General features: G+C 48.8%; 1 protein-coding gene across 3 annotated transcripts in view; it reads left to right on the plus strand.

Moving 5' to 3' along the window:
- phf1 (PHD finger protein 1) overlaps positions 1-12,265 on the plus strand; it is a 43,000-nt gene that overhangs the window by 22,735 nt on the left and 8,000 nt on the right. For all 3 annotated transcript variants that reach the window (XM_048520271.2, XM_048520269.2, XM_048520270.2), the window contains exons 8-12: positions 443-538; positions 2,354-2,422; positions 4,503-4,626; positions 7,037-7,104; positions 10,692-10,835. In XM_048520271.2, coding sequence (XP_048376228.1) covers positions 443-538; positions 2,354-2,422; positions 4,503-4,626; positions 7,037-7,104; positions 10,692-10,835 — 501 coding nt within the window. The remainder of the gene's footprint in view (positions 1-442; positions 539-2,353; positions 2,423-4,502; positions 4,627-7,036; positions 7,105-10,691; positions 10,836-12,265) is intronic.

Consider the following 12,265-nt stretch of genomic DNA (forward strand, 5'->3'; position numbering starts at 1 on the left):
GTCCCTTGTGATCTTTTATCCCTCGGTCAGGATCCCCCCTCGGCCTTCTCTGCTCCAAAGAAAACAACCTGAACTTGTAGTTCTCCACGCAGAGAGGCCACCTATTAATATCTCGCCCATTAGTACCTCACTTCGATCATCTCTCCAGCTCCTCACTGTTCAGACAGACATTGTGGATGCCACTTGGAGCTGGCAATGCCTGGAGGATCCCACCCTCCCAGCTGGCGTCTGTGATGCCCTGCAAGACCCCTTCATTTCCCCCTTCCTCCCCCCCACCCCCCCCCCCCCCCCTGCAACCTGTGCGTGAAATTGGGGGTGGGGGTGTGAGGGCTGCGTTCTCTACACTTAATGGGGTGACTGCTGTTGGGAGGCGCTTGGCCGGGGCGTTCCAAAGGCCGCGGGCACGGATGCGGAGTGGTTACGAGCCCCTCTCTCCCTCCAGGTGGAATCTGAAGATGCTGCAGTGTTGCCGGTGCTTGCACTGGTTCCACGAGGCCTGTACCCAGTGCCTGACCAAGCCGCTACTCTACGGAGACAGGTGAGATGGCCTGACCCCGCCTGCAGTGCCCACCTTTGACCCCAACCCCGGACCTGTCACATGCTGCGTTGCTGGATCCTTCTGTGCCCACTTCTGACCTGTTACCGAGTAGCGAGAGCGTATGAGATCCCGAGTTAAGTGGGAAGCGGTAGGGGCGCCCCCCGCGCCTTCTGTGTGAGGTATGGCAACAAAGGGACAAGTGTTTTGGAGAAGGAAATGATAAGGTGTCTCCCACTGAGGATGGGAGGGGGTTGATTTTGAGAGTTGCCCCAGAGCACGATAGCGGGGCGGCGGGACTATCTTTAAGGGGAAGCTCAGAGAGTGGATCCGAGGCTCCCAGCCCTGTTGGCCTAGTCTCGGTGCGGGTGGCCGTGAAGCCACTGCATTGTTGTCAGAGAAAAGCGGCTGGCTCTCTACTCTGCGAGTAAAGTGAACCCGCTCTCCCCAACTCCTGTGGCCTGCACGTGACTCCCAGCCACAGCTACGTGGTTGGCCCTTAACCACACCCACCCACTGAAACGGCCCAAGCCAGTGACCTGGATGTCAGTGAGGCAGCTGAGCTGATTTAAAAGGTTGGCTGTGACCCCCAGATTGACGCCAGGTCAGAGTTCATTGATTTTTAAACCCTGCTGTCTTTTGGCTGACGCATTGACTCAAGTGTGAACTGGATGGAATTGGAATGAGCCTTACTGCCACAAGTACTCTGATGTGTGCAGTGTGAGATTTAAAAGTCGCTGCTTGCAGCGCCCCCTTGGATACAGTTTTTTTTTTCAGCACGAATTTTTAACGGGGAAAGATTAGAAAAGTAAAGAAATAAAATGTCGATCGTTATAGGTGGTAGGAATAGATTAGAAAACAGGCTCCATAGTGTCCTGCCTGCGATCATTTTGCTTAAATCAGTAAGATCAGGCTGTCTGTACATTTGGGTTAAATTTCTGATCTGAAAGTAACCATGTTCTGCTTCCCTTTATATAAACTCACTGCCAGCTGTCCAACATTATTACGCTGACTACACTTTAGAGAGATTTCGCAGGCTGGGACTGCCCTGGGGCTGTGTAATTTGGAGCGAGGGGCAGGGCACTGCAGGCTGCTGTCCCTCAATTTTAATAAAAACCTGGTCTAACCTTCTAACCAGTCAGCATTCAAAGACAGAATCTTTAATCCTTCTGCTACACTGTCCCCATCAAAAACACCTGGGGCAGTGATAGCATGGGGTTAGATATAGCGTAAAGCACTCTCTACATTGTTCCAATCAAACACTCCCAGGGCAGTTAGAACATCAGGGTTAGATACAGAGTAAAGACCTCTTTACACTGTCCTTATCAAACATTCCCAGGGACAACATGGGTTTAAATACAGAATAAAGCTCGCTCTAAACTTTGAAACTGAGAGCAAATTTGTCTGTACTCTTTTAACTGAAAGTTAAGCCCCCTCAACACCGTCCCTATAAAATAATCCTGGAAAAGGGACAGCACCAGGGTAGATGCAGGGTAAAGTCTCTCTACTGTTTTTAAGCTGAAATCAAAGCTGTCTCTGTCTCATCTAATGCATCCAGAAAAGGGACAGCATGAGGTTAGATCAAGAGTGAAGCTCCTTCTTTGAATCTGAAAGTAAATCTCACTCCACTCTGTCCTGTCAGACACTCCCAGAGCATGGACAGCATGGGGTTGGACACAGTGAATATCACCCTGCCCACCCCCACCAAACTGAGGTCCTTGTCAATTGAATATCATCACCATACTTACAAACATGATTCTCTTGTACCCTGTGCCCGTCATGGTTTCAAACTGATTTGACCTTCTGCTGAATTTGTAGGCTTTACCTGTTCGTATGCTGTGTCTGTACAGGTGGAGCAGAGTTTGTGAAACGGCTGCCTCTGGAATGGTAAGTCCTTAACTAGAAATTCCCTCTCCGCAAAGCCCAGTAACCTGCCGGTACCCTCCAATTATATAGCACACTGCGGGCAGGATACGGTGGGACTGCAGTCTGGATTTATCAGAGTAATACTCGAACTTCAAAGGTTAAATGACAAGGAGAATTAAACCGAGCAGGGCTGAACTACCTAGAATTTAGAAAGTGGAGGAGTGATTTAATTTTAAATGTAACTATGCCCTGGAAATCCAGGTATCGTGCTGACCTAACCCCAAATGAGCAGTTTTGAGTATCCTGACAGTCCATTGTTCTTCCACTTGTGGATTTATTACCATTCCCTCCCCATCCCACTCCATGCAAAGGGGAAGAGCCCCCCCCCCCCCCCCACCCAACCGAGACTCCGACAGAGCTAATGATTCCCCAGGGTTGCTGCTTGAGGTAAGTGGCCCTTTTGACTACGGGAGGTGGCACAGCTGGACCTGGCCCCGTAGCCCCTCTCTAGGCCTATGCTCCCAGCCGCGAGCGGGCTGACTTGTAACCGAGATCAAGCAATCCCCCTTAAAACTCCTCCAGTCCTCCGACCCTCCCTCCCTCACTCAAACATCAAAGGAGACACTCAAACGGCGAACAGCTACAGGCTGATACTGGACAATCTGTAGAATGGCAGTGGTACCTTTGCCTGTGCTGTACCATCAAGAATGCCAACACCTTCCTGACTAAGAGTGAGGGAATGCAGGGACCCTAGGTAGTTCGGGTGGTTGGGGATAAATGGAACACATTGGTTTCAGTAACAGTGTAGCTTGTGAATGACTGTGCTAACTGGTTACACTATTGTGAAACCTTAGGAGAAACTGAGAACCTTAGGGACAAGCTTGGAGCCCTGGGACAAGCTGGAAGACACTGAAAATCAGAGAGGCCATTAGTATTATTAGGCCTCGGTCTGGGTTCCATTCTAGGTCAGCAATTGCATATCCAGATGATTTGTTGTAACGTGCTACATGGCTTTCGGCACTCCTCTGGGCAGTGAGATCCCTACCACCCTCTTGGAGAATGCACTGCCCCTTGACACTTCTTCATGCTACTCTTTATGCTAATTATTTTAAAACTATGAGCCACGTTATTTCCCTTTCTGCTCACGGCAATACCTGCTGTCCTATCCACCCCCAACAAAAACTAACACCCTCGCATAAGGGGCATTAAGTGACCACCCCAAACAGGCCTTGCTGCACCATGCAAAACCATGGGGACAAGAGAGTGCCTCACAAAACACTGCATTGGTTTGTGAGTTTAAGCACAGAGTCATGGGCCACGGAGAGAGTTGGCAGGCTGAAGGACGTGGCTTTTCTCTGTAATGTGGACCTCCTGACCCAGCATCCACAATGGCAGTGCAAATGCTCACTCTTTGGGACTGAAGGCTTCCAAGGCTCAGTCCCAGGGATGGAGGTGTTTCATTGCTGCCATGGATGATGGGTAAAAGAGCCACCATTAGACAAAAGCTGAGCCAGGTTCAGGGCAATGCTGCACCCTTGCTATGCTGCTGCCTTGGGCACTGATGAGCTGCCTGGTCTTCCAGCAGACCATTTGGACCGTACTTGCAGCCAGTGGTGTTGGTTCCTGGGTGAGTACAGACCTTTCTATCAGAGGGAGAATGACTGTGGGACAGCAATGTGAGACCGTGAAGTCCACTGGACAGAAACTAGAATTGGACATAATGCAAGTGAAAACAAAAAGAAGGAATGTTGCAGGAGATGCACTGAATCCTGGAATATGTAGCTTGCCCAGTTTCATGGAAAATAAGAGCTGGAGTAGGCCACTTGGCCCATTAAGGCTGTTCTGAATTAAACCAGCTCATGGTTGATCTTCGACCTCAATTCCACCTTCCTGCACTATCCCCGTAACCTTAATGATCCTTAGTACCTGTGTTTTTGATGTGATACACACAAAAAATACCCTCAGCCCTGCCGCCCCAGGACCCTCCATGGAAGGGTTTCATGTAACACTGGTTTGGTCAGGGTAGATGGGGGAGGGGCTATGGAGGGGTTAGTTGTTGTTTGGCTTTGGACCGCAAGTTAAAACTCTGCGTGGTTTTCAGGGTCGACGTTGCACATCTGATCCTGTACCACCTGAGCACCTGCTGCCGGAAGAAGTACTTTGACTTTGAGCGAGAGATCCTGGCGTTTGCCAATGAAAACTGGGACAACCTGCTGCTTGGTGAAGTATGTGTGTGACGGCACTTTGGGGGTTACTGGGGGAAGGGGGTAGAGAGAGATGGGTGCATGATCGACTCCTTCCTGAGTGTCCCGGCATCACGTGGTGATTGTGATAGGAGGCCGAGGAATATGAGGGGTTCATGTACACGTTCATGTTCAAAGTAGAAGTTGGCTATTTGGTCTTTCAAGGCCATTCATGACTGTCATGACTGATCATCCAACTCTGCACCCTGTTCCTGTTTTCTCCCCATTTCCTTTAATCTGTTTAGACCCAAGAGCTATATCTAATTCCTCCTTGAAAACAGTGTTTTGGCCACAACCACTCTGCAGCAGGGAATTTCACAGGCTTCCCACTCTATGGGTGAAGATGTTTATCCTCATCTCAGTTGTCAATAGCCTACCTTGTATCCTTATGCTGTGATCCCCTGGTTCTGGACTTCTGCCATTGGGAACTTCATTCCTGCACTGACCCTGTCCAGTCCTGTTAGAATGTTATAGATGTCGACAAGATCCCCACCTCATTCATCTAAATTCCAGTAGATATAGACCTGACCGATCCAGCCTGTCTTCCTACGTCAGGGCTGCCATCCCAGGATTCAGTGTGGTAAACCACATTTGCTCTCCCTCTGAGGCCGGAACATCCCTTCCTCTGATGTGGTTTCACCAAGGTCCTGTACAATTGCATTGATTGTGTTGGGAATGAGACTGAAATCATCGTGAATGCCTGATCTGTTTGACTACGTTTTTCAGAACCTTCCTTTCTCCTGCTGCCAGATGTTTCTCCCCTTGGGGTGGGGGTGTAGATCATCAGTTTTACGTTCAAGGGGAGAATTCCGTGGGATCGTATTTAAGTCCGTATCAGGTTGGGTAAAATTCCAGCGGCTGTCCTCCAATCCCGGTCAGTTTTCCGACACGCAACGTGGAAACTGGGGAGGTGGTGGCAGAGATCCAGACCGACGTTCTGCGGATGACGGTGTGGACTGGGCAGCGAGCACAACCTCAATTGTCATAGAAATCTGCCGATTCTTCCACGCACACCACCACCAGCGCACCCCGCCCCCCCCCCCCCCCCCCCCCACCTCTTGTCTTTACGGTCGGAAATCTGCTGTCCTTACCTGGGCTGGCCTACTGTGACTGGGGATGGACAGCTCTGCTTGTGATCCTTCCATCCCCGGGAAAGGATTGAATTTTAGGTTTATTGTCTCGTGTGCATAAAAAATAAATACAATGCAAAGTGTTTCGTTACATGTGAAGTGTCGCCATGCTCCGGTGCCATCTTGAAACATTGTAATGCGAGATTTTTCTGTAATAGACTTCATCTTTCTCTCTCCTCTTCTTGTTCATCCTCTGTTGCTCCTCCAGTTGCTGCTTGACATTGGCTGGGCTCTCTGATAGGGGCTTTGGAGTCTCAGTTATGGTCGGTAGGGTCTGGGTTACAGGCCTCCGCCATGCTTGAGCTGGAGCCATGGGTCTGAGGGTGCACGGGTTCTGTCTCTCCTGTTCCCCAATGGGACCCAAGCAGATGCTGTCACCAGCCATGAAGGCCCTCTGCCGTCCCTTTTGCTGGCGCTACCGCTCCCTCAGACAGCTGGGCCTACCCACAGACCTGGAGCCTCGGCTCGGCCTGCGAGTCCCGGCCAGGGGATCTCTGTCCAGGCACTGCTCCTCACTCGCTGGAGACTCCGGGCTGGGGTGATGGCATGTCCAACTCATCGCAGCGTCGCTGATGCCAGGGGCCTGCTCTTTGACCCAGGCCTGGTGATGGATAAATAAACCCCAGTGTTCCGCAGGTTTGGCATCTGAACCTGTGACCTCAGTATTACCGGCCCAACATCATGGCCACCACAGCTCAACATCCCTTCCCACAGCCCCCTCCAACATCCTGTGCCGCCGTCTTTAGTTTGAATAGCCCCCTGTGGCAGGACCTTGTCCGAATATCTGACAGTACTTTCTGCAGATTATTGTCGGACAGGGAAATGAAAGTGTAACAGGAGTAAATGGAGAATTATTTTTGTTCACTCATGGGATGAGTGTGTCAGGGCTAGGCCAGCATTTATTGCCCATCCCTAATTGCCCAGAGGGCAGTTATGAGTCTCACACATTGCTGACAGTCAGGAGTCACATGTCGGCCAGACCAGGTAAGGATGGCAGTTTCCTTCCCTAAAGGACATTAATGAACCAGATAGGTTTTTTGACAGTTGACAATGGATTCATGGTCATCATTAGACTCTTAATTTCAGAGTTCTATTCAATTAAAATGCAGTTTGCTTGCTCACTTGCTTTCTCTTTTGCTCGCTCGCTCTCTCTCTCTTTCTCTTTCTCTTTGTCTTGGTGTGAATTCTGCCAGCATGATATTGGAGCTCCACTTTGCTCTCTATATCCTGTTTAACCTCACATGTTGTCTCCTGTTTGCCAGCTCTCCGGTGCCTCCCAGTCTGAACGCTACAAGCAGATCCTCAACGCCCTGAACAGCCACAGGAGCAGGTAAAGACTGGTCCTTCCCAAGTCTTCAACAACCTCGGCATTTGTGGGCTCCGCTCCTGAAATGTATTCCGGTCTGGTATTGCTGGCATTGCGCTGGGAATGTCAGCCTCCCAGCCCATGTTTTATTTCTCTGTGAGATCCTGAAATATCAGAGTAGCAGCATAGAACATTCAGCAGGCCATTTGGCCCCTTGAGTTTGTTGTGTGATCTGATTGTGGTGTTAACTTGTTTTTCCCCCTGTCTGCATTACTCCCTTGCAGAACAAAAACCTCTCACTCCACGTTGAATCTACGTAATGCCACTGCTCTCTCTTCAGGAAAGAACTCTTCCTCACGCCCGCCTTACTTGGGAGGGCCCACTTAACTGTCTTGTCCAACCATTGCTGCACTGTAATGCAGACTAAATCCCCACACAGGCACTTGGTTTGTGTGTGGGGCAGTGGGTGTGTGCCTTTGCTGGAGGAGTGGCTTCCTTTCTCTCTTGCTTACCCATCATTGCACCCCCTCAGCCCCACTCTTCGTTTTTGTACTCCATTATTTCTCTTTATCTTGTCTCTGTCACTCTCGCACACTCACTCTCTGATGTGCACGCATCGACACCCCATCTCACTTCCTCTGTGCTCTTTGCCGATCTGTCTCTTTCTCCTCTATCAGTCTCTGTCTACCTTTTTTCCTGTTTCTATCTCATCCTTTCTGCCTCTGTTTATCTCCCTTGTCTCTTTCGCTCACTCGATCATCATGTCTCTTTCTCTATTTTCTTCATTTGTCTCTCGCGCTCCCCGTCGCTGTCTCCCCCGCTCCCGCTCGCGCTCCCGCTCGCGCTCCCGCTCGCGCTCCCCCTCGCGCTCCCCCTCGCGCTCCCCCTCGCGCTCCCCCTCGCGCTCCCCCTCGCGCTCCCCCTCGCGCTCCCCCTCGCGCTCCCCCTCGCGCTCCCCCTCGCGCTCCCCCTCGCGCTCCCCCTCGCGCTCCCCCTCGCGCTCCCCCTCGCGCTCGCCCTCGCGCTCGCCCTCGCGCTCGCCCTCGCGCTCGCCCTCGCGCTCGCCCTCGCGCTCGCCCTCGCGCTCCCTCTTTCGCGCCCTCCCCGTGTGTGTGCTTGCTTTGACTGGTTTCTCTGTCTCGTGCCTGTGTGCTACCTCGTTTGGGACATATGGCAAGTGACTGAGGTGATAGGGGAACACTCTAGGTCCAGTGAACATAATTCTATTATTTTAAAATGCTCGTGGAAAAGGATAAACCTTCCTTAAAAATTAAAGGTTTTAGTCAGAGTAAAGCAGATTTTTAATCATGAGACAGCATCGTTTAAAAGTCGATTAGACTGTTCATAGGTAAAGGGATAACTGACACATGGGAGGCTTTCGAAAGTGTGATGACGAGTTCAGAGTCAATATGTTCCTGTTAGAGTGAAAAGTAAGGCTGGTAAAATTGGGAACAATGGATGAATCAGGGTGGTTCTGGTCAAGAATAAAATAAGTCATATATTGGACATAAACAGCTAAGTTCAAGTCAACCTCTTGAAGTGTGTGAAGAGTGTATGGGTATTCTTAACAGCGAAATCAAGAAGGCAAAGAGGGGATGCGAGATAGCCTTGGCAGCTAAAGTTAAGGATACTCCAGAGAAGTTCTACAAGTTCATTAAAAGTAAGAGAGCAACGTGGGGGAGGCTAGGGCCCCTTAAACATCCCCTTTTTGTTGAACCTCAGGAGATGGGGCAGATATTAAATGAATATTTCACACCAGTTTCTTAACTGTGGAGAAAAGGATGGAAGCTAGAGACTGTAGGGAATTACATATTGATACTGTGAAAACAGTTCACTTTATAGAAGAGGAAGTGCTGGAGATCTTAGAAAGTATAAAGGTGGATACATCTCCTGACCTGTTCTAGTGTATCCCAGGACAATGTGGGAAGTCAGGGAGGAAATTGCGGTGACTCTTTCAGAAATATTAGTATCATCTATAATTATGGATGAGGTGCCAAATAGCTGGAGAGCGGCTAATGTTGTGCCTTTGTTTAAGAAGGCAACGTAAAGAGAAGCCTGGGAACGAGAGATCTGTGAGTCTGACTTTGGTGGTGGGTAAGTTGTTGGAAGTGATTCTGAACGATAGGATTTATATGCATTTGGAGACCAAGGAAGGATTAGGGATAGTCAGCATGGATTTGTGTGAGGAATATCATGTCTCTCAAACTTGATTGAGTTTTTTTGAGGAAGTATCCAAAAAGATTGAGCGCAGAGCGGCAGACATTGTATACTTGTACTTCAGTGAAGTCTTTGACAAGGTTCCACTCGGTAGACTGATTAGTAAAATTAGGTCACAAGGGATTCAGAGTGAGCTTGTCAGTTGGATACAAAATCAACAGGAGCTGGAGAGTGATGGTGGGGGGGTTGATTTTCGGACTGGAGGCCTATGACCAGTTGTGTTCCACAGGGATTGGTGCTGGGTCCACTTTTTTTAACGTTTGTATTACTGATTAAATGAGAGTATAGAAGGCATGATTAGTAAGTTTGCAGAGACAACAAAATTAATGGTATATTGGACAGTTATCTAAGATCACAAAGAGATCTTGATTGATTGTGTCAATGGGCTGAGGAGCGGCAAATGGAGTCTAATTTGGATAATTGCAAGGTATTGCATTTTGGTAAAACAAAAAAGAACAGGGCTTGTTCAATTAAAAGCAGGGCCTTTGGGAGTGGTTGTAAAACAGAGAGGCCTAGAGGTTCAGGTACATAATTTGAAGTTTGTGAAACATGTATACAGGGTAGTTAAGAGGACAGTTAGCATGTTTGCCTTCAATGCTGGGGGAATTAGGACATTTAGAATTGTACAGTACGTTGGAGAGGCCTCTCCTGGAGCACTGTGTCCAGTTCTGGCCTCCCTGTTACAGGAAGGATATTATAAAGCTGGAGAGGGTTTAGGAAAGATTTATAAGGATGTTTTCAAGAATAGAAGGTTTGTGTTATAAGAAGAGGCTAGAAAGGATGGGATGACTTTCACTTGAATGTAGGAGGTTGAGGAGTGACCTTGCCTGGCCTTCTAAAATCATGAGATGTATAGATAAGGTGAATGGCACTTGTCATTTCCCAGTGGGGGATTTCAAGTCTAGGTGAGAGGAGAAAGATTTTAAAAAAACATGATAGGCAACTTTTATTTTACAGAGTTTGGTTCATGTGTGGATTAAACTTCCAGAGAAAGTGGTGGATGCAAGTACAGCTACACTATTTAAAAGGTATTTAGAAAGGTTCATGAATAAGATACGTTTGGAGGGATATGGGCCAGGAGCAGGAAGGTGGGACTAATTTAGTTTGGGATTATGGTTGCACCAAAGGGCCTGTTTCAGTGCTGCATGTTTCTGTGACTCCTTTATCCCTTTCTCTGTCTGTCTCCATCTCATTTTGCTGTCTCGCTCTTTCTCCAGCCTTTCTGTTACTCTCTGTCTCTCTTTGCACCATGGCTCCCATTCCCCACCTCTTATTCTGTCTCCTCTTCTGTGTGTGTGTGTGTGTGTGTGTGTGTGTGTGTGTGTGTGTGTGTGTGTGTGTCAATCTCTGTCTTTTACTTTTGTACAACTCGCTGTATCTCTCTCACTCTCCAGATTTGTGTCCGGGAAGGAGATCAAGAAGAAGAAGTGTATCTTTGGTCTACAGGAGCGAATGCCACCTCAGCCCCCACCCGCTGATACCCTGCGTGAGATTGCAAACCAGCTGATGAGGACCTCTTCCAGCCTCTCTCCCAAAAGGTCAGTGTTGGCCAGGCCAGTGAAGTGGAGCTGCAGAATGGCGCACCCCCACTGACAGTGTTTATGCTGAAATACAATGGCTGTATACTGGGGTAATGTTAATACTGTGTGACAAGAGCTTTGTGTAGAAAATTGCTTTTCAAATCCACATTGATCCATTTTGAAGATTGACACCCTTGTTTAATTACTCCAGCTTCATTTTATGACCAAAATATACGTCATTCAGTAATTATTTCCAAGCAAGTCACATTTGGAGTCAGGTATTATAGAAGATAGAATGAAAAGTACAATTTCTCCATTGAGCACTTTGGCCTCTGGGGTGCCCGAAGCCCAATGCAAATTTGGAACATTTACCAAACAATCAGAAATGATGTATGTTCCAATACAAGGTGCAACGTGTTGTATACATTAACAGCCCCTCTCTATAGTATTGTAGAAGCCCTCAGACAATGGCAGCTGCCCGAAGCTTTAGTGAGTCCCTCAGCACCTAGTCCCGTACCTTGGACCGTGCCAGTCTGCAACACCCGGTCAGGGGCCAACTCCTTGCTATGGAAGACCGATACATTTTGGGCAGACCAGAGAGTGCCTTTCACCGAGTCGATGGTCACCAGGACCATTTCGAACCTCATTATGTAATGACACTGTTTTATGCAATGAGGGTCACCACACAAATGTAGCCATCACTTTCAATTCCACCTCCAGCATCCCCATTCCCCCGCCCCGGTTCAGAGTTTTGTACATGGAGTCCCTGCAGATATGTTCCATCTTAGACCTCCAGATGAAGTGGAGGCTGGCTCAAGTGACTGAAGCAGTGCAGATTCAGGGAATGGGCCATACAACGAGAGAGAGAGAGAGAGAGCCTCCCATCTGAATATCAGATTTTTGCACTCAACTGAGAGGGAGCAATGCCTCCTGAAGACCAGTTCTGCCTCTCCTTGATGACACGCTCTTCTGCAGATTTTGCACATGCCCCCAGGCCTGTCCGAACCACATTCCCAGCACCTGCACGTTGTCTGCTTGTAGCTGATTTGTGCATATTTTATCATCAATCTGATCAGAAATATTATTATGCGCCTCTGGTGCAGGTGAATCGTGGGAAATCCTGGCTCAGAGACAGCGACGCTCCACAGCACCATGAGGCCCTAGTTATGACACACACCTGGAGTAGGTGGGTTTTGAACCTAGACCTCCCAGCGTAAAGGTGAGGGCACTACCACAGCATCATAAGAGCCTCCTACCCATGGCTGATTTGTATCTGAGCTCCAGTTACACACTTGAATTCTGGAACGTTTCCCCTTTCTCATGGTACAAACCTGAGGGGCTGACAGCAATTGAATGGATCACAGTCTGACGCAGGATTTATTCATGGGGAAAATGACCTGTTAATTCAGTCTGTTATTTGCATCGTCACCGTATGTGACCATATACAG

The sequence above is a fragment of the Stegostoma tigrinum genome, chromosome 34 (genome assembly GCF_030684315.1).
Source record: "Stegostoma tigrinum isolate sSteTig4 chromosome 34, sSteTig4.hap1, whole genome shotgun sequence".
NCBI classification, from domain to species: domain Eukaryota; kingdom Metazoa; phylum Chordata; class Chondrichthyes; order Orectolobiformes; family Stegostomatidae; genus Stegostoma; species Stegostoma tigrinum.